The 23348-nt window shown below is 38.5% G+C and overlaps 1 protein-coding gene across 9 annotated transcripts in view; it reads left to right on the top strand.

The window, feature by feature from the left end:
- Positions 1-23348, top strand: part of CDKAL1 (CDK5 regulatory subunit associated protein 1 like 1) — a 926518-nt gene that overhangs the window by 258319 nt on the left and 644851 nt on the right. For all 9 annotated transcript variants that reach the window (XM_023738358.1, XM_023738357.1, XM_023738352.1 and 6 more), the window contains one exon: positions 9674-9770. In XM_023738358.1, the coding sequence (XP_023594126.1) occupies positions 9674-9770 (97 nt within the window). The remainder of the gene's footprint in view (positions 1-9673; positions 9771-23348) is intronic.

The raw sequence follows: 23348 nt of genomic DNA, 5'->3' as shown, positions 1-23348 counted from the left end.
TTTTTTTTTCATTTCTTTTGTTTTTGTAGGTTTTGTTTTTACTGAGACTTTATGTTTTTCTTCTTTATTTTGATGAGTAGGTTTGTTAACATTCTTTGTGGTTTCGTTGAAATATACCCTTATCTTCCAAGATTTGAACCAGTCTATTATTACTTGGTATCACCTTGCCTTCTTCTCCATTAGAAGGTTCTATACCTACACCTTTTATTCCCCACTTTTATTGTTTTGGTGCTGTTGTCATTTACAGATTAACCTCTCTGGTTCCTTGTTGTAATTCTTTTGGTTTTGTATAGTCCTTAAGAGTTCTTATCCTAGCTTGGTATCTGGCTAGTACAATCCTGTGTCCTATATTCAGCCTGTGGTCCGATTTTGTTTGTTCTCAGATTGAAGGACTCCCTTTAATAAGTCTTGTAAGTTTGGTTTGGTTTTTACATAGTCCCTTAATTTTTGTTTATCTGGAAATGACCTAATTTCACCATCATATTTGAACAAGAATTTTTCAGGATATGTTATTCTTGGCTGGCAATTTTTTCTCTTTCAAGGTTTTATATATGTCATCCCGTTGCCTTCTTGCCTGCATGGTTTCTGCCAAATAATCCGGGCTTAGTCTTATTGTTTCTCCTCTGTATGTGACTTTGTTTTTCTCTTGATGCTCTCAGGATTCTTTGTCTTTGGTTTTAGTGAGTGTGATTATGATATGCCTTGGTGATTTTCTTTTGAGGTCTGTCCTATATGGCGTTCGTTGAGCTTTTTGGATGGTCAGCTTTTCATCTTTCATGATCTTGGGGAAGTTTTCTGTTAGCGATTCTTCTATGATCCTCTCTGTGTTTTGTTTTCTCTCTCTGTTCTGGAACTCCGATCACTTACAGATTTTTGGTTTTGATTGTATCCCACATAATTCTCAGGGTTTCTTCATTTTTCTTCATTCTTTTTTCTGATTTTTCCTCAAACAAAGTTGTATCCAAGTGTTTGTCTTCAGTTTCGCTGATCTTATCTTCTGTCATTTCAAACCTGCTCCTCAGCCCTTCTATGACATTGTCCATTTCTGAAATCTTGTTGTTTATCTTTTGGATTTCTAATTGTTGTTTTTGTATGCTTTCTAGTTATGAATTTATTTTAGCATTTTTTCCTGTATTATTTTCTTGAATTCTTCCATTTTTTTGTTTGTATTTTCCATGGATTTGTCTATTTTTTCCTCATTTTTGCTTCAACTCTTGGATAATTCTGAATAGTAGAGATTTGAATTCCCTATCAGTTAGGTCTAGTGCCTTTTCTTCTACTGAAAAGTCATCTGGTGTTTTGTTTTGGATGCCTACTGGAACCATCCTGTCCTGTTTTTTAATAAGTTTTGATATTGTCTGTTGTCTTCGGGGCATTCAGTGGTTCTTTTCCTCATTTATTGACTGTAGATTTGTTTGTTTCATCCTGCTTTTTTGTTTTATTTGTTTTGTTTTATTACGTCTGAGCAGGCGGGCTGTGCTTTCTTTGTTGTTTGCTTGTCTGTGGGCACGATACTTTTCACCTCCTTCTCCAATGGGCAGGGTAAGTCACTCAAGTATAGTACAGCGGGGCAGGTCCAGCTGAAGGGGAGTTGCTGGGATGGGTTGTTTGTGGCACGTACAGGGCCGACAGTTTGGGCCGGGAATCAGTGCAGAGTAGGTTCCAGCAGGCTGTGCCTGTGCTGCTTGGGAGTGCAATGTTCAGCGCACAGTGCAGGTAGGCAGGAAGGAGGAGGTGGATTGTGATGTGTGGAGCAAGATGGGTCTGGGAAAGAGGAGAGAGGAATAGGAGCCAAAGACAAACAAAAGAGTGCTAAGGGAGCTTCCTGTTGGAGTGGAGAGATGAGAGACTGAGAAATGAGGAAAAACAAAAATGAAAAAAAATGAGTGAATTGAGAAATTGGAAATAAAGAAAGACAGAAAGGGAGTAAGAGAGAGAAGAAAACAAAACAAAGAAACAAAAGAAACCAAAACTAAAGGAAAAAAAAAACAAGAAAAAAGAAATGCCACCAGGGATGTCCCTGTGCGTCTGTGCAGAGTAAGGGAGTAGCTTCCAAGCTGCGTGGTACCACCCGGCTAGAAGGGGCTCCCAAGCTGAGAAAAGAAAAAGAAAACAAACAAACAAAACAAAGCAAATCAGAGCAAACAAACAAACAAACAAGAAAGCCCCAGCGGTCTCACCAGGATGGCGGCACGGGCCAGGAAGCAGTTTCACAGACAAGTGGTATGTCGCACCCTTACTTGAAGAAGCAAAGATGGTACACGGAGCAAGGTATTTGAGAGAAAGGAGGGGGAGTTGGTGAGAGATAAGGAAGAAATCTAAGGAAGCGAAACAAAGCAACACCAACAGCAAACAATAGGCACTCAGGGAGCCGGCCAGTCTTGGCGAGTGGAATTCAAGTGACACCAGTTGAAGCTGTTACTTCCTGGCTAAGAGACTGTGGCTACAGGAAGCAGAGGAGGCTTAGTGGGGGTGAAGAAGGGTGGGGGGTGGAAAAGCATACATTACTGGTTACTGGTTGTTCTGTCTCCTGCTGGAAGCTCTGTGAAGCTGCTTTCTCGTACCCAGTGTTCGCTGATCTCCGATAGGAGATGAAGATGGCGGATCCATGCTGCGGTAGCTGATAGGGGACCTCTACATGTATCTCTCCTCACTGTCTGTTCTCGGTCAGTTTCTTATTCCATTCAGTGCTTGGCTGAGTTCTTTATCTCTTCATTTGATGGTTAGGGTTTCAGGACTGATGTGTGACTCTGTTTGACTTAGTTTTTCTGATCTTTGCTGCGGAGAGACCGTGGTGCTTTTGACTATAGCACCATGTTGCCTGGAAGTCCTCTTAGTGGTGGAATTCTTGCCTTCCATGCGGGAGACCTGGGTTCAATTCTTGACTGTTGCATCTGATGAACATGTAGCACCTATTTGTCATTGGAGGCTTGTGTGTTGCTGTGATGTTGAACAAGTGTCAGTGGAGCTTCAAGACTAAGGTGAACTAGGAAGAAAGCCTTGATGATATGCTTCCAAAAATCAGCTGGTGAAAACCCTGTGAATCACAATGGTCTGATACAGAACTGATCATGAGGATGGCATAGGACTGATCAGGCAGCATCTTGTTTCCTTGTGTACATAGGGTCACTTTGAGTCTGAGTAGCTAACAATCGCCCCAATAGTAAAGCAAGTTAGAGTAGATGGAGAGGTGTATGACACATATGCTAATATTTTATTATTGATTGGTGCAAATCCTGGCTGATGCCTACTAAGGAGCTCTTTGAGCAGCCTTACTGCAGCTGCCGGCTAACTCTTTTCTTGGCCCTGTTTTCATGCCAGGCTTTTAAGCACAGTGTTCTGAGTGCCTTCTTAATTTTCTTATTTCCTTATCCTGCAGAGGTAGTTGTTATTTACAACTTGGAGTATTTCCCATCAGATTTTATTCTGTGCATATACCTTCTTGATAAAATGAGATATAGTTTACAAGTTGCTGTATAACTTGCTATTTTTTTATAACATTGTACAGTAGTCTCCCCTTATCCACGGAGGAGACATTCCAACACCTTCCGTAGATGCCTGAAACCGCGGACAGTACTGAACCTTATATATACTGTGATTTGTCCTATACGTACATACCTATGATAAAGTTTAATTTATAAATTAGGCACAGTAAGAGATTAACAGTAGCAACTAATAATAAAATAGAACAATTATAACAATATACTGTAATAAAAGTTATGTGAATGATGGAGTGGGACGGTATGAGATTTCATCATGCTTCATACTCATTTAAGATTTTCGAACCGTGGTTGATCACGGATAACTAAAACCGGGGAAAACAAAACTGCGGGTGATGGGAGGCTATTGTACTTTGGACATCTTTCCATGGCAGCGCTTGTAGATCTGTAATTATCACCATAGTCTAACTCTGCAAGTTGTAAGTATCCTCAGCGACAACAGTTATGTAGGTAGACAGTTGCATTGCTGAATTATTCTTGATACGTTGTTCCAAAATTGAGGAAGGCCATTGTGGTTTTTGAATTATATCCAAAGCATAGCTCCTTGGTTGTTTTATATGATTTGTTTCTGTTTTTCTAAGTGTCTCACATGACTACATGTCTACACATAAATACTTACAATAGGTGTCCCCTTGATTATTTGAATGCAGAGTATTCACATGCAGAGTAGAGTGTGCTTTTTTATAGAAATAGATCGATTTTGATCCTCTTTCCAGTGCTATTGTGAGGGAGAGTTTTTATGAGTGCCTCAGAATGTATTTAGAAATAAAAATATATACAGATACATATTTAAGAAACACTTTTCATGAGAAATTTTTGTGAAATAAGATGCTACTATGTTGTCTGAGTATCTTGAGTGATGCTGTGCGTTTTAAGATTCTGTACAAATTATTTGTTGCGTATTATGTTTGACAGAAAAGAGGGAAGGCCTTCTTTGTTTTCTATATTACTCAAGTTAATGCTGTAGAAACGGAAAGATCTCTATTTTAATTTAGAGGTATGTTTCAAGAAAATATGAGCCATTATATTAAATTAACTTTACACTCAATTTTCACTTTAATTAACTTTTCAAGGCTATCTAAAATGAAGACATACTATTTTAAAATTTCTTAAGGTATTATTAGTATTCATATTTTGAAGGATAAAAGCTTTTTAAAATATTTCCGTGCTGGGTATCTTTCTAAAAATTTTTTTCAGGCTTTTATTAATCTGAACAAAGGTTATTAAACAAAAAGAACAGGATTTAGAAGAGAATGTTAAGAACAAGAGTACTGTTTAGGAAATAAAACTTTTGCAATTTTATTTGGTCACATATAATATGTGGCATTAATATTATGTAACTGGACTATAATTTTTGGCTTAGATTATATTTCTGTTTTTTCCTAGCATTTTATAAGCCATAGTCGATATAAGGATGAAATAATATTTAATATATTATTTAATCAAGCATATCTATTTTGAACTCTTTCTCTTAACTTTCTGGTGTTCATAAAATCACCCTGGACTGATTTTATGACCCAGTCTAAGATTTATTTGATGACACTATAACATTTTCTCTGCATTGTCATATATTGACTGTACTGTTTTCAAATATGTCACAGAACTACATAATGGTTTCCTTGATGAAGTGCCATATAAATGCTACCCATGATTATGATTGTTGTTGATAGTATTGATGTCGGTAGTATTGTTACCTCTTTTTGTTTCTCATATTACTTTTAGTTTAGGGAAGTATTGCTATAGCTTTAAAGAACCTTAAAATTTTGTACTCAATTGGATTCTCTCCACATCCTTAGGGATTGTTGGACCCACTATCATGAACTATCACTTTTGAATATACTTCCAGAATCTACAGCCCCCTTCATTGCCAGTGGCCAATGCGCACTTCCAGAGACTTGATGGGCATTACTGGAACTTCAGATGGCACAGTTGTTAAGAGCTTGGCTGCTAACCAAAAAGTTGGCAGTTTGAGTCCACCAGTCATTCCTTGGAAACTGTATGGGGCAGTTCTACTCTGTCCTATAGGGTCGCTATGAGTCAGAGTCAACTCGACAATGGTTTAGGGTAGCTATAGGACACACTTGGTTAGTGTTCGGCTGCTTACTGAACGGTTGGCAGTGTGAACCCCCCAGCCACTCCTCAGGAGAAAGATGTGGCAGTCGGCTTCTGTAAAGATTACTGTCTTGAAAACCCTAGGGGGCAGTTCTACTCTGTCCTGTAGGGTTGCAGTGAGTTGAAATCAACTTGATGCCAATGTGTTTGGTTTTATTTTGTTTTTTAGGGATGCTATGAGTCAGAGGACCCCTGGTGGTGCAGTGGTTAAGAACTTGGCTGCTAACCAAAAGGTCCACAGTTGTACTCCACCAGCTGCTCCTTGGAAGCTCTATGGTACAGTTCTACTCTGTAGGGTCGCTAAGAGTCGGAATCTACTTGACAGCAACGAGTCTTTTTTTCTTTTTTTTTTAATGAGTCAGCGCCCTGGTGGTGCAGTGGTTAAGAGCTTGGCTGCTAACCAAAAAGTTGGCAGTTCCAATCCACCAGCTGCTCTTTGGAAACTATGGGGCTGTTGTACTCTGCCCTGTAGGGTAGGCTATGAATTAGAATCGACTCAACAGCAACAGATTTTTTTGGTTTTTATGATTTGTAATCGACTCGACAGCAGTGGGGTGTTTTTGTTTTTGTTTTTGTTTTTAAGGTATTTGAATTTATTACCTTCTATCCCGATACTCACGCAGGCAGTGGTGAATCAATGGCACAATTCTCACCTTCCAAGTAGGAGTTGTTGTTGTTAGTTGTTGTCAAGTTGTTTCTGATTCATGGCGACCCCATAGAGGAGACCCTGGTTCAATTTCCAGCCAATGCACCTCCTGCACAACTACTACTTGTCTTTCACTGGAGGCTTGTGTGTTGCTGTGGTGCCGAACATGTTTCCTTAGAGCTTCCAGACTACAGTGGACTAGGAGGAAAGGTTTGGTGATCTACTTCAGAAAATCAGCCAATGAAAACCGTATGGTACAATGGTCCGATCTTTAACTATACATGGGATGGTGCAGGCCAGGCCAGTGTTTTGTTCCAACATGTTTGTGTTTTTCATGAGTCAGGGGCCGACTCCATCATGGCAGCTAAAAACAACATCCCAATACTCAGCCAGATTCTCCTGACAGTTAATGGCACCCCTATTCTTTTATTCCGTTAATCCAGGGGTTAGAAACTATGGCCCTTTGGCTAGGTCTTGCCTGTTGTCTGTTTTCTTAAAGGAAGTTTATTGGAACACAGCCATACCTGTTTGTGTAATTATTGTCTGTGGTTGTTTTTGCACTATAATAGTAGAACTAAATACAGTTGTAACAGAGACGTTATGCCCAGCAAAACCGTAAGTGTTTACTCTCTGGCCCTTGATAGAAGAAGTTTGCTGATCCCTGCCTTACACTCAAAACCTTGTTATCACCTTTGGTTCCTCTTCAGAGTGCCCAGATATATTCTATCAAGAGAATTAATCTCCCTTTTAAAAGATCTTCTTTCCTTTTTTTTTTTTTTTTTTTTACCTTCCGCACGAATTCAGCTCTTCACATCCTTTCACTTATGATATTAAACTAGTTTTCCCACTTCTTGGCCTCTTTTTCCCCTTTTATTTCATTTTACATTGTGCCACCAGAGTCACATTCTCAGAGTTTGTCTCTACTCTATGACCATTCTGCCACCAAAACATCAGAGATTTCCCCATCACCCACTAAACTAAATATAGCCTCTTGAGCCTGTTCCTTAAGCCTCCCTCTGCAATATAAGCCCTGACTCCCTTTTACAGAAGTTCTTTTTATTAATGAAATACTTTCCCCCTACTTTTCCACCTCATTGTCTTTGTCCATGCTGTAACAACTACGTGGAACTTTCCTTGCCTCCATTTCCACCTTCTCCTATTCCTGTCAGCCCACAAAATCCTGTCATATTTCTTCATGATACTTCTCCCTATCTTTTTGTGTCAGAATATTCTTTTTCCTTTCCATGGTATGTAACCTGTACATCTCTGTCACTAAGGGCATTTTACTGTATGTTGCATTATTTGTAGGGTTTTACATCTCATCCATTATAAACCATAAGCTTGTCGAGTGCAAGGGGCACATCTCCATCTTTACTGTGTTCCCTGAAACACTCGCTATAATGTTTTGAACGTGTTTAATATTTAAGTCATTGAATGAATTACAGGAAGCAGGCTTTATTTGGACTGAATTATTAGTGATCTCAGGGTCTTCCTTAGATGTTTGACAGTGCTTTTACGTGTTGTAGATAACATTCTTGAAGAAACCAGTTGTTAGTTCCTTGTGTAGATTGTTAATGAAAATGGAGATTTTTTTCATTTGGTAAGGTATTTTACATTTACTACAAGTATTTGTGTGCAATGATGTGCTTGGTACTGATCAAAAAAAGTAAAATCATGTTGCAGAGCTAGGCAATAATTCTCTTGGATATGTTGTGTAGTCTATTAGTCAGTTTTTTCTTTTTTTTTTTTTTTAGTTCTGTTAACAAGCTTTTTTAGGATTCTAAGTGGAAAAATTATATCCAAGAGCTCTAATAAGTAATTGAAATGAAACATAAGTGCTGTTAAGCTCGTGTTTCATACTTTGCCTCTTCATTCATTTAATTATTCTCTGCATACTTCCCAGAAGATTTGAGGTAATTAGTGTTGATCACACGTAGCTAGTCCTGTTAACCCTAATTTTTTTTGTTGGCTTCCAGTTCTGAATTTGTGCTGTTGAAAAAGTTGACAAAAACAAAAAAGCGTGCCAGGTTTAGAGATTTTCACTTCATACTAGTGTAATATAGAAGTCACGCTTCCAGGAACCTGGCTGCTGGGACCCTCAACTTTCTGAGTCTGTTCCAGAAACCCACTTTGGTACATAAAATTTGGTATCCGTACATCTAGCAATAAAAGTAAAAAAGCATTTAAAAAAACAAAACCAAAAAAAAAAAAAAAAAACCCAAAACTGACATAATTTGATGAAATATAATTGAAGACTTGAAAATTTGATTTTAAAATGGGCAAATGACATGGCTAGTTTCTAGGAATAGATATAAGCTCTGCTTTGTTCACTAGTCTCCTAGCACAAAATCAATGTTTGTTGCATATACCCATGCTCGAATGAATGAATGATATCCACATAAAAATGCATTCCAACTCCCTCGTAAGTAAAGAAGTGCTTAGTAAGATAACCAGATGTGTATACCTTTGATCCAGCAGTTCTGCTTCTTAGAATTTATGCTGAGGAAGTAATTAGACAACTAAGCTTAGATTTCATATCTAGGTTTCTATAATCCAGAGACATGTTCTGAAATCCTCAAATGTTCAAATGATGTTCATTGTAAAGCCATTTGTAATATTGAAGACATAGAAATAACCAATATGCCTATCAGAATAAGAATGGTTAAGTTATGGTAATAGAATACTATGTTTAAAATGGATAAAGTTATTCTCTAGGTAAAGACACAAAGGTGTACAAGATGTGTTAGATTTAAAAAATGCAAGTTGTAGAACAAAATGTAGAGTTTTATCTTTGTGTATAAATAGTGTGACATACATGTATAAGCGTGTGTAAATATATATGAATGCAGGTCTGTTTGCACATGTATGCTTGCACATTGAGAGATGGTCTAGAAGTAAGCATAAACAAGTAGTAACTCTAGGTAGTCTCTGAGGAGGTGTGCTGATTTCCAGCATATGAGGTATTATATTTTTGCTCGTTTTCAATTTTTTTAATACGTATATTTTACTTTTATACATGACAAAAAACTAGGAGAGAATGTAGTAAGTTTTAGGATTATTTTCATTGCTATTTAAAATAAAGAACTTATTGAAGGGTTAATTTGTCTTCTGGAAAATGTGGTTTTCAGGAATGATTCATTTCCTTAAGTATAAGTAAAAATGTTTTTTCGTAATGAGAAGATAATGAAAGACATTATCAGATTGGACTGCTATTGTGTTCTTTAATGGTATGATAAACAGAAAAATAGCATAGAAATCTTATTATAATGAGTTTTCTTTAAGTGTTTGTAAGGAAATCTTGTTTCATGTTAAGTGGGTCTGTTATTATTTGGAGAACTTATGTGTACCAACATCAGTTTCCAAGGGTACGCTTGTGAGCAAAAGAATTCTCACTGTTTTTTCTTCAATCTTCTAGAAAAGCTCAAGAGGAGAACAAGAAAGTAGTGCTAGCTGGTTGTGTTCCTCAAGCCCAGCCTCGTCAGGACTACTTTAAAGGACTGAGTATCATAGGGGTAAGCTTGTACCTCATGATGGGAAAAGGAAAATCTTATATTGTTATGAAAGCCTATAAGAGCTTCACGTTGTATTTTATATTTCTAGGTTAGTTTCAAATTATTGTTACACTTAATGACTGTTCTAAACAAACTTTCCCTATAACCCCTGAAACTTTGTCATGTCTTTAACTTTATCACCTTAGTACAAACACATGTTCTAGGTTCTCTCATTTTAAAACGACTAACACAATTAAAGGCCATAGCATGGCCCTGGTGGCACAATGGTTAAGCGCTTGGCTGCTAACCTTGAGGATGGCAGTTCGAACCTACCAGCTGCTTCATGGGAGAAAAGACCTATAGATCTGCTCTGGTAAAGATTTCAGCATAAGAAAGTCTATAAGACAGTTCTGCTCTGTCCTGCAGGGTCACTATGAGTCAGAATTGACTCAATGGCACACAACAAGAGCAACAGTAATACACTAGGTCCCTGGGTGGCACAGCGGAAGAAAGGCCTGATGATCTACTTCTGTAAAGATTACAGCCAAGAAAACCCTGTGGAGCAATTCTGCTCTGTAACACATGGGGTCGTCATTAGTTGGAGTCAACTCGACAGTAACTTTGTTTTTTTTTGTAATAGCACCCTGGTCATTGCCTGCTTGTCCAGTGTCATCTCTTGCCATATTATTATTCCCACCACAGTGAACTGCTTGTCATCGCCCAGTACATAGGTGCCTTTTTTGAATCTCATCCTCTCTTATATGCATACCCCAAGTCTCGGCTCCACCATTACACATTCTGAAAGGCCCTCTCTGACCACTCTGTGCCGTCCTCGATAATCCTGTCTCTGGTTCCCTTTGCTTATTGTGCATTTACCTGTCATTAGCTCTCTTAGCTCTTCACATAGCTGTGATTTTAGGTTACTTATATGATCTGTTGAATAAAACTTACCTCTCTATATAAATTGAAAGCTTCATGAGGACAGTTTTTCAATTTGTTTTTTCACTCTTACTATGCTTCCCAACCTTTCCTGTGATGTCTGACACACGGTCGGCACTCAATAAGTGTTTGTCAACTGAATGACTGACTGAATGAATTGTCCTGTTGTATTTCTGTTGTTGGCATGCTTTTTTCCTAGTGGGCAGTCAGCTCTGTGAAGCCAGTAGACTACTATCTCCGTCTTGTATTCGTCACTATTCCCAAAATGCCTGGATGTAGTTGGCATTCATTCAATATTCATTGACAGAATGGTGCTGCTTGTTTCTTTTCACCATTCTCCTGAAACTGTATTTAATCAACTCACCAGCAATCTCCTTTAAAAAAGGTTTTATTAACCCTCCAAATTTTTAATTTTATTAGATGAAAGTTCTAATGGTTATTCCATAATAGCCTTTATTAATTTTTAAAAAAATATATAGAATATTGTCTATTCATAGAAAAAAACTTACACGAATAGTTGGCATTTTGATTGAGATTTATAATGGATTTTTCCTTATTTGATGTAATATTGACAGGTTCTTATGTTCTCAGTGTAATAAACTTGTTTTCTGCCGTGCAGTCCTTGCCCCACTAGCAAATTTAATATTTTTTTGAACAAACGTTCTCACTTTAAACAAACTGAACCTGAATGTTTGGTAACTTTAGCTTGTTTTCACCATTTGTCTGCTTACATTTCGATTTCTCTTGGTTTAAGGAATGCAATGAATATTGGACTCGTGAGTTATCTTTTCATGTTAGACTTACTTTCTCTGTAAACATAGTCCTGCTGTGTTAGAGAAATAGGAGACTGTAGCACTCTGTCTTAGGGATAGAATGTGGTAAAAGCTTGAGGTTCATCTTAGATTTTGTCCTAAGGACTTAAGTTGCTGGAATAATAAAATTTCTTTTATAGGGCAAAAGCCTCTCCTCTATGTACATTGTGGTGAAAAAATTTTTTTAAACTTGTTGTGTGCAGGGAAGAGCTTAGTATTTGTTAGGATGTTGGGGAGACTCTTAAGATAGTGTAAGGGAAGACACCAGTACTGTTAATGTGTAAGATGGTGATATGCCTGTGAAACTGGCAAATAAACATTTGTTTTCCCATTTAATATTGCACCCTTTTTGTTCTTTCACATTTTATTAGTAGTAGTCTCATTTTATTACCATTAAAATTCTTTAGATTTATTTTACTCCTTTATAATTGGAGAAATAACATTTTGAAAAGTGAAGAGAAAGAAAACTCCTAATTTCATCTTTCAAACACGGTAGCACAAACAGTTAAGCACTTGACTACTACCCACAAGGTTGGTGGTTCGAACCTACCCAGAGGTGCCTCGGAAGACAGGCCTGGCGATCTGCTTCTAAAAGGTCACAGCCTTGAAAACCCTATGGAACAGTTCTGTTCTGCATGCCTGGGGTTGCCAAGAGATGGAATTGACTCAATGGCAACTAAGAACAACAACAAACAGAATTATTATAACTGTGCTTATCTGCTTCAGATTTTTGAGCCTTGCATATTTTACTTACCTGTAATCTCAAAAAGGGAGCCCTGTTGGCTCACTGGTTAAGCATTCGGCTGCAGTTTGAACCCATCAACCGTTCCATGGGAGAAAGATGTGGCAGTCTGCTTCCATAAAGATTTACAGCTTAGGAAATCCCGTGGCATAGTTCTACTCTGTCCTGCAGGGTTGCTATGAGTCGAAATCCAGTAGTAGGTTTGTAATCTCAAAACTATTTTGTATCCATCTTTTCCCATGTTATTCCGTGAGCTTTTTGACTGTCTTAATTTCTGTGTGAATGTTCTACTGAAGGATATATCATAATTTACTTAACCATTTCTTAATTGTTGGACGTATTTTCTTATTCTTAGAAAATACAGGTAATAGAATAATACCCACAATGGGCTTTTGTTTTAATTTAATAAACAGATTATTCTCCATCAACATCATTTTATAGAGCTCCCCCTCCCCCTGTGGCAGCTATATGACATTTTATTTATCATAACTAACTCTTTTTGTATTAAAGTTATGTTCACAGAAGAGAAGGTAATTTTGAAGAATCAGAATCATTTGTATTTTGGTGTTTGTAGGGACCTATTTATAGAATTGTTAGAATTGCCATGAAATCAGAAACCTGAAATATTTTGAGTTACAATGAAATGAAGAAATAAACTATATTGGTTTATATCAAAAAAAAGGAGAAGAAGAAAAACAGTTCTGAAGTATAAAGAAAAAAAAAATGAAGGTGTAATTCACTGACTTGGGAAAATATTTTTAGGAGGACATTTGGAATTGTATTACACAATTGATTTACAGGATGAGTGAAGAATGTGATTCTTTCACAGAATTTCTGTATTAGAGGACATTAATAGATGTGGCTGGAAGAACAGCTGTGACTTCTTTCTGTACTTTCACCTCCTCCTAGGATCTGTCTGTGTAACCTCACCATACAAGAAGGATGTGTCAATTCTGTTGACCCAGTGAAGGAAATAAAAAGCTGCCTTTAAGGGGGGATCAATGGGTGAGCAAGCTACTTATGAAGACCTGAGTTAAAGGACATATTGTACCCATGTTGAAAGTGCTCATGCAACAAGCATGTAAGAAGATATTTAATAGGAAAGAAAGGAGCTCTGGTGGCACAAATGGTTAATCACTCTGCTGCTAACCCGAAAGGTTGGCGATTCGAAACCACCCAGTAGCTCCACGGGAGAAAGACCTGACAGTCTGCTTCTGTAAAGACTGCAGCCAGGAAAACCCTATGGAGCATTTCTACCCTGTAACATACGGGATCGCCATGAGTCGGAATGAACTTGACAGCACGTAAACAACCACAACAGTAGGAAAGAGAAGTATTACTACCGTTGCAATATGTTAATTTTCATCAATATTAGCCCTCAGAAATGGGGCATTTAACTTGCTTTAGTAATCAGAGGTAGCAATAGATAAGGGCACATGGTATCAGTGTCAGCCTGATTTAACCTGTGAGGCTTTTATTATCATCTGTCCAATTCTGTCCTGAAATTATCTAGCTGTGACTAATATTATTTGAATGGTGGTGAATGGAAAGAAAATAACAATTTCAGAACCAGAAGTAAGGCCTATCACCCTCTGGGTGCAGAAGAACTGACTTTGGTGGCGTTACCCTCTGCATTTCTCCCATTCTGGGGCACAAACCTGTCTAATCTCTTCACAGTGGGAGAGGAGAAAGAACAGACAAGATGAGATTATTTTTTTAACCAAAACTTTTTTCCTTACATGATTAAGGGAAGTTTATATTTTATATCTATATGTATTTATATGTAACCAGTACCAAAAAAAAAATCCAGCTGCCGTTGAGTCGATTCCGACTCATGGCGACCCCACCTGTTACAGAGTAGAACTGCTCCATAGGGTTTTCTTGGCTGTAATCTTTACCAAAGCAGATCACCAGGTCTTTTTTTCTGCAGCGCTGCTGGGAGACTTCAAACTGCCAACCTTTAGGTTAGTAGTCAAGTGGTAACTGTTTGCACCATCCAGGACCTCAGGGTCTTTTTTATTTTTTTAGGATCTTGAATCATTTTGCCTTAGAGTGACAAAAATTTGTTTCTCTGTTGGCAAATAAGAGAATCACTAACCTTGGAAAGAGTTAGCATGAAATGTCATTTTTAAAAATCATTCCTATATGTTTACCATGCTTGCTCTGTGTCGAGCTGTAGATAGCTCCATGATCTTGTGGCTGTACCTATTGAACAGTACTTACCTTTCCTTCACCTTATTTGTTGGCAGGAAAATTCCTTTTAGATTAGCCAATCAGAAAGCAGGATGTTCTGTTTTGAAGGCTAGTAGAATTAAAAGAGTAGTCAACTTCAGAAGTCAGAAAGCCTGGCTTCAAATCCTGGGTCCGCTGTATCATTGTTTCTTCAATTTAGCAAGTACTTACTCAGTACGTACTATTTGCTTGTTGCTAGGAATGCAGCAGTGTATAAAAGTGTCAAAGATCCCTGTCTTCATAGAGCTTTCATTTCAGTTCTCGGGAACAGACATCTGGTGTGAATCTAGAACTTCTCCAGCCTCCTGGAGAATCCAGTGGCATGGATCCGTAGACTAGTGAAATTGACTAGTTGATAATTTCTCTTTAAGGCTCTGTTGGAAATATGCCCTGTGCTCATCAGTTAAGAACAGAATTCATGGTTACGTAAAAAGACCAGACTTAATGGTCTGACAGAGACTGGAGGAACTCCCAAAACTATGACCCCCAGACACTCTGTTAACCCAGAACTAAAACCATTCCTGAAGCCCACTCTTCAAAGATTAGACAGCCCTGGTGGTGCAGTGGTTAAGAGCTTGGCTTAACCATCTTAACCATTAGTTAAAAATTGTGTTAAGGGATGTTGTCATTAGGTGCCGGTGAGTCAATTCTGACTCATGGTGACCCTGTGTACAGCAGAATGAAACACTGCCCAGTCCTGTGCCATCCTCACAACTGTTGTTATGCTTGAGCCCATTGTTGCAGGCACTGTGTCAGTCCATCTCGTTGAGGGTCTTCCTCTTTTTCACTGACCATCTACTTTACCAAGCATGATGTCCTTCTCCAGGGACTGATCCCTCTTGATAACATGTCCAAAGTATGTGAGACGTAGTCTCGCCATCCTTGATTCTAAGGAGCATTCTGGCTGTATTTCTTCCAAGACAGATTTGTGTTAGGGGATAGATGGGAGAAATGATATTTATTTGCTGAATTCTTCCTAAGGTAGTCTCAGTTCCCGATTATTGCAATAGCCATTATTAATAGAAATGACATTTATTAGGAAGGTTGCCTCTTATTCTGTTATGAGAAAGTATGTTTCCAAAATGGTATATTTTGTGTAGATTTTCTGTGCTAATAAACAAGGACTGTATTTGAGCTTTATCTTGATGTTGATTCAGTAGACTTGTCTTTGTAACTGTATTGTATTTCTAGAAATCCTAAATAAAGTGGGAATTAATACAGAGGTTGAAACATTATAAAACACGGAATTCACAGCACAAGATATAATTTGATGTTGAAAATTTGTAAGTGGCAAAACTTCCTGAAGTGCCAGCTGTGAGCCCTGCAGGCAGGTGCACGTTTTCTTTGGAGAGCCAAACAGAAACGTGGTGTAACATAGGTGCCCACTTATCTCAGTGACTGTTACCAGGTTGATTTGCAGTGGTTTAAACATCTTTCCAGGCAGGCTACTCTAACCCTGAAAAGTCAAACAGCACGATGGCTATTTTGAATGTGAATGCTCTAATTTTGAAAAGGATGTGTGTAAGTAAAGCAGCATTTGAGAGGGGATACATTTGAGAGTATTTCTATCATATACCATGTTGCAAAGAGTAAACAATTCCGTGAAGTGGAGCAATGTCACAGTAACAATGGCATTTGATGCTGAGAGCAAAGTCTGAGAAACTGGCTTTCTCCTATTTATTTCTCTCTACTTCATGTGTCTAATTTTTCTTCATGTCATTTTCACTTTTTTTTTTTTTACCTTCAATTATCAAATGACAGTATCATAACAGAATGAAATGTAAATGTAAAAGTTCGTGCATGCTTAAAGTAATTCAGTTAGGGCTTGGTAGCTAACCAAAAGTTTGTTGGTTCGAATCCACCCTGAGGTGCCTTGGAAGAAAGACCTGGAGATCTACTTCTGTAAAATCAGCTATTGATTTTCCCTTCCTAGACCTGTTGTTTTCACATTCTTCTAATCTTGCCTATAGACATACAGTTTTCATCTATTGAATTATTAAAAATTTGGAGTTCTTGGGTGGTGCAAACAGTTAAGTACTTGGCTACTAGCTGTAATGTTGACTGTTCAAATCTACTCAGAGGCTCTTCGGAAGAAAGACCTGACGATTTACTTCAGAAAGATCACAGCCATTGAAAACAGTTCCACTAGTTGGGTTGCCATGAGTCTGAGTCTACTTGACAGCAACTGGTTTAGTTTTGGTTTTTAGTGTACCCTAGTGGTTAAGAACATGGATTGGGTTCACATCCCCACACCACCATTTACTGTGTGACCTTGCACAAGTTACTTACACTCTCTGTGCCTCAGTTTCTTCATCTGTAAAGTGGAGATAACAGAACCTAACTCTGAGTTAAATCAATTAATACATGTCATGTGCTTAGCATGGTGCCTGGCACATAGTGCTCTGTATGAGCTATTATTTTTCCTGTTAATTCACTTACTAACAGAATCAACACTGAGCACAACTGCATGCTTGGAATGAAGTTACTTATTTGAGGTACAGAGCTGAATGAAGCATGGCTTTTTCTAAAGACCATGAAATCTGATGAGCAGGGCAGATAATTGCGGTAAATATGCACAGGGATAAAGTGCTGTGGGCACACAGAGGATGAGGCGATCCTTGACTTGGGTTCTAGAGGGTGAGTAGTGGTTTGATGAAAGGAGAAAGGGCTTTCAGGCAGAAGCAACAGTATGTCTAAGGAAAGGCACATAAGCTTACGGGTACCTGTAGGGTGAAGGAACAGCAAGAAGTGAGTTGTGTTGAGTATAGCTTGGATTGGAGAGGATTAAGGTGTAGTTTGGGGTAGCACAGATGAGCGATACAGTAATGAGGGCTGAGAGAGAAGTCCCTGGGTGGCACAAACGGTTAATGTGCTAGACTGTCAACCCAAAGGTTGGTGGTTTGAATCCATCTAGGGGCACCTCAGAAGAAAGTCCTGGCAATCTACTTCTGATAAATGAACCATTGAAAACTTTATCACAGGTCTACTCTAACAATGGGGTCGCCGTGAGTCACAATCAACAGACAGTGACTGGTGTAATTTTTCTTTTTTGAGGGCCAAGAGAAGGGGTTTGCATTCAATGCAATGTTTAAGTCAGAATCAACAGGACAGGTTGAAAGTTTGTGCGAGTAACATAGCATTGAAGAGGTGCAGGTGAGAAGCGGTAGAATGTTTTTTTGTTTGTTTTGCATGTTACCAATACCAATTTTTTTTCTTATTTTAGGTCAGGTTTATTGAGATAACATTAACCTATAATAAAAATTCACCTTTCATGAATTTTTACAAATGTATACTTTTGTGTAACCACACCCACAATCAAGGTCAAGGACACTTCAGTTACACCAAAAAGTTCCCTTGCACCCTTTTGTGGTCAATCCCCCATCAACCCCCCTACGTATAGTACTTGGCATCAACCGATCTGATTTCTGTCCCTTTAGTTTTGCCTTTTTCAGAATGTTACAGAAATGGAATTTTACAATATGTTCGTTTGTGTCTGATTTCTTTCACTTAATTTTTTTTGTTGTTGTTGTTGGTTGCTGTTGAGTCGATTCCAACTCATGGAGTAGAACTGCTCCATAGGGGTTTTAAGACTTTGACCGTTTGGAAGCAGATCACCAGGCCCATCTTCTAAGCGCCTCTGGGTGGATTTGAACTGCCAACCTTTCAGCTAGCAGTTAAGCTCTTAGCCATTTGTGCCACCGAGGGTCTTAGTATTTGATATTTATCTATGTTGGGGAGTTTATCAGTAGTTCATTCCTTTTTATTGCCTAGAATTATTCCACTGTGTGGATGAACCACAGTTTATCTGTTCATCAGTTGGTGGACATTTATGTGGTTTCTGGTTTGGGATTGTTTTGAATAAAGCTCCTATACATATTTACACGGGGATTTTTTTGTTATTATTTTACATCTTTACATATTTTACATTTCTGTGCTCAGTACATTATCTGGCTGAATGAACACTTATTGAATGAAATTTTTTCCATATTGTTTCCAGTTATTTTTGCAGCATTTACTTTCTAAATTTTCTTTTCCCTCTTTTATGATGCTACCTCTATCATATGTTTATTTCTTACATATTAGCTTATGTATCAGCTTTCTGTGCTGTCATGCCAAACTGCCCCAAACTTAGTGGCTTAAAACAATGCAGATTTATTATTTTACAGTTCTAGAGTTCAGAAGTCAAATATGAGTCTTACAGGAATAAAATCAAGGTGTCGGCAGGACTGCATTCTTTCGGGAGTCTTTCTGCATTCCTTATGGGAGAATCTGTTGGCTTGCATTTTCCACCTTCTAGAGGCCACCCACATTCCTTGGCTCCTGGCTCCCTTCTTTTATCTTTAAGACTGGCAACACCATATCTCTCTGTCCCTTCTTTCATCAGGTCTCTCTCTGACCACAGCTGGGAAATGCTTTCCACTTTTTAGGACTCATGTCATTAGATTGAGCCCACCTGGACAACCCAGGCTAATCTCGTCATCTCAAGGTCCTTGACCTTAGTTACATCTGCAAAGTCCCCTTTGCTGTGAGGTAACATATTCACAGGTTCTGGGGATTAAGACTTGGACATCTTTTGAAGGCCATTATTCTGCCTACCCCATAGAGTATTGTTTATTAGTTGATGTTTTACACCTCTGATGTGTATTTCTGTTTTAAATCTAATATTACTCTGTTTTTAATTCTATCACTTTTTAAGTTGCGTTTTACTTTATGACATGTTCTGTTATTTAATATGAGTATGAAATTCTAATGTCCCAAGCAATATTTCCCCATGAAACTGAGTTTAGTCTGTTGAATTTTGTTACTATTGCTGAAAGTTTTTTTTTTTCATTCCTTACTACCGAAAGTTTTATAGATATTTCAGTTGGATTTAAGAGGAAGATGTTCCTGGTACTGATACTCATTGTGCGGGCATCCTTCTAGTCTGGCGTCATCTTTCGATTTGTAATTTTTATCTCTAACTCAGTGTTAGTCACTCACTGGTACCATTCAGGTAGGAAATATGCTTTTAATGGTGTGAAGAATGTGCTGTCATATTTTTTGTTGAAAGTGCTGTTTCTGCCATTGGGGAAGAATTTTTTTTTCAATAAAGAGATGAGAGAAGATAAAAATATATTGAGAGGTGAAAAAATGATCAAAAAGTTAAACCAAATGGAACAAGCAGAATGGAAATAATGAGAATGTTCACGCATTGTGAAGAATGCAACCAATGTCACTGAACAGCTTGTGTAGGAGTTGTTGAATGGGAACCTAAACTGCTGTGTAAACCTTCACTGAAAACAAAATAAAATATTATTAAAAAAAAAAAAAGTTTAACCACATATAGGATCAAATGTTCTTTTGTGTAACACATTAGAAAGCTTGTTCACAGGTATCTTTCTTCTAATGGAGTTGAAATATTAACTTAGCACAGTGGCTGCTATTAACTTCTCCAAATTGAAGATATTTGGACATGGAGTTCTACTCCAATAGTATTTGTAAAGGTAAGGACTGTCTTTAAGAGCCTGAAGAAAAAGAAGTTTCCAGTTTTATAAAGAAATCAATATTGAATTTTGGCTTGCTAGATGCTGATTTTTGAATCAAACTCCTATTGTGGTAAAAGTGAAACATTTGAACATACATTTGATGGAAAAGACTTTATATGCAAAGTTCTTAAGAGTTGGAAAGAAAGGCTTTTTTTTTTTTTTTTTCTCTCTCTATAAGGTCAGTAGAGTTTTCAGGTGGTTTTAAAGATTTGGTCTGATATTTCCTAATTACAATGAAAATGACAGGTTGCCCTAGTGGCACAGTGGTTAAAGTGTTTGGCTGCCAACCAAAAGATTGGCAGTTCGAACCCATCAGCCACTCCACGGGAGAAAGATGTAGCAGTCTGCTTCCATATAGATTACAGCCTTGGAAACCCTATGGGGCAGTTCTGGGTCTCTTACAAAGTCCAGGCTAGTTGAATAGCCTTCTGTGATCATTTAGTAATGGCTGCCATGTGTATAAGAAAAGGGAAATTCATCATATATTCCAAGTATTTGTCATCTCTGGATGGGACCTACTAAGAATAATTGGCAAGAATCTGGCTGTGTTTCCTTTTGCCTTAGTTTCCCCAGCCTCCAAAATAATTGAGTATCTACAAATTAGAAATGTGAGAATCAAATCTGGTAATGTAAGGATAGAATGTGATAATGCACGTGAAGTATTAGCACAGAATCTGGAACATAGTTATTGCCCAAGAATTGTTAGCTATCACTGTTATTCCAAACCACACCTATTGCCATTGAGTCGATTATGACTCATAGTGACCCTGTAGGACAGAATAGAACTGCCCCAGAGGGTTTCCAAAGCTGTAATTTTTATAGAAGCAGATTGCCACACCTTTCTCCCACAGAGTGGCTGGTGGGTTCAAACTGCCAACATTTTGGTCAGCAGCTGAGCACTTAACCATTGTGTCACCAGGGCTCCTCACTGTTATTATTGGTCATTAACTAGCTACTGATTGGTCAGAAAAAAAGATACTTCAAGTGCATATGAAATACGCAAAATAGGACCTCACTCTGACTGCAGGGTACTATCTGCTTATTCCCTCACTGCCTCAGATGGGTGGACTTTTTTAAGCCTATTTGGCAAAATCGTGTTAATGATTTAAGCAAAAGTCATTAACAGTGTTAAGATCTGTAATCAAACCTCCTATAACAATCACCTTTAAGTGATTACAGTATACAATAGATTGTGTGTGTATATATATATTATGGAGCCTTGGTGGCTCAGTGGTTAAGAGTTTGGATGCTAACCAAAAGTTGGCAGTTTGAATCCACCAGCCACTTCTTGGAAACTGTATGGGGCAGTTCTACTCTATCCTGTATGGTCGCTGTGAGTCGGAATCGACTCGATGGCAACGGGTGTTTTTTTGGTTTATATATATATGTGCGTGTAGGAAACCCTGGTGGTGTAGAGGTTAAGAGTTTGGCTGCTAACCAAAAGGTCAGCAGTTAGAATCTACCAGGCATTCCTTGAAAACTCTATGGTGCAGTTCTACTCTGCCCTGTGGTGTTGCTATGAGTCAGAATCGACTCAGTGGCAACGGGTTTGGTTTTTGGTTTTATATGTATGTCTGATTTTTTTTCTTTTTTTTTTAGTTTAGATCACATCACTGTATACTTATGGCCAAAACATCATTCTCAAATTTGATTAAAACTGTTTTATGCATGGCTATATTTTTAAACTTTAAAAGCATGTAACAATAACACCTTTTTCCCTCTAGAATTTTTAGGTATTTTTATACATAACCATCAGGTTAAATTTTTGCACCAAAATGAGATTACAGAGCATTTTGCATTACTTTAGCCATTCTCTAGGCTTGTAGTTTCTAATGATTGTCAACTGTTACATGTGAGTATTTAAATTCAAAATGATTACAATAAAAAATTCAGTTCCTGGGACTTCCGGGCAACATGGCGCTATAGTCAGAAGCACCACGCCGTCCCTCTGCAACAAAGATCAGAAAAACTAAGTCATACAGAGTCACACGTCAATCCTGAAACCTTAAGCATCAAATGAAGAGATAAAGAACTCAGCCATGCACCGAATGGAATAAGAAACTGACTGAAAACAGAGCGCGAGGAGAGATACATGCAGAGGTCACCTATCAGCTACCGCAGCACAGATCCGCCATTGTGGACTCCTGTCAGAGATTAGCGAACAGGAGGTACGAGAAAGCAGCTTCATGGAGCTTCCAGCAGGAGACAGAACAACCGGTAACCCACGAAACAGGCTTTCCTGCCCCCCACCCTTCTTCATCCCCACTTAGCCTCCTCTGCTTCCTGCAGCCACAGTCTATTGTCTGGGAAGCACGAGCTTCCCCCCAGTGCTGCTTGGATTCCACCCGCCTGCGCTGACAAGCTCCCTGAGTGCCATTTGTTGGCTGCTGGTGTTGCTTTCTTCCGCTTCTTTAGATTTCTTCCTTACCTCTCACCACCTCCCCCTCCTTTCTCTCAATACCTGGCTCCGGTATCATCTTTGCTTCTTCAAGAAAGGCTGCAACATACTGCTCGACTGTGAAACAGCTTCCCAGCCCGTGCCACCATGTTGGTGGGAACCACGGGGCTTTTTTGTTTGTTTGTTTGCTCTGATTTGTTCTGTTTTGATTTGTTTGTTTTCTTTTTCTTTTCTCGGCTTGGGAGCCCCTTCTAGCCAGGCAGTACCACGCGGCATGGAAGCTAGTTCCTTACTCTGCGCAGACACACAGGGACATCCCTGGTGGCGTTTCTTTTTTCTTGATTTTTTTTTTTGTGTTTTTTTTTTTTTCATTTCCTTGTTTAGTTTTCTTCTCTCTCTTATTCGCTTTTTGTCTTTCTTTTTTTCCAGTTTCTCGATTTATTTATTTTTTTCAATTTGTTTTTCCCCATTTCTCAGTCTCTCATCTCTCCATTCCAATAGCAAGCTCGCTTAGCACTCTTTTTCGTTTGTGTGTGTGTTTTTAGCTCCTGTTCCTCTCTCCTCTCTCTCATCTTTCCCATACCCATCTTAGCTCCACACATCACAGTCAACCCTGCCTACCTGCATGTGCACTGAACTCCCAAGCAGCACAGGCACGGCTTACTGGAACCTGCCATGCACTAATTCCCAGTCCACACTGTCGGCCTTGGTACGTGCCACCAACAACCCATACCAGCAACTCCCCTTCAGCTGGACCTGCCCTGCTGTACTATACCTGAGTGACTAACCCTGCCCTTTGGAAAAGGACGTGAAAAGTATCATGCCCACCGACCAGCAAACAACAAAGAACGCATAGCCCGCCGGCTCAGACATAACCAAATAAAACAAAAAAGCAGGATGAAACAAACAAATCTACAATCAATAAACAAGGAAAATAACCATTGAATGCCC

Source organism: Trichechus manatus, unplaced genomic scaffold (genome assembly GCF_000243295.1).
Source record: "Trichechus manatus latirostris isolate Lorelei unplaced genomic scaffold, TriManLat1.0 scaffold00115, whole genome shotgun sequence".
NCBI lineage: Eukaryota > Metazoa > Chordata > Mammalia > Sirenia > Trichechidae > Trichechus > Trichechus manatus.
The sequence above is the reverse complement of the archived record's forward strand: the minus strand, read 5'-3'. Positions and strand labels throughout refer to the sequence as shown.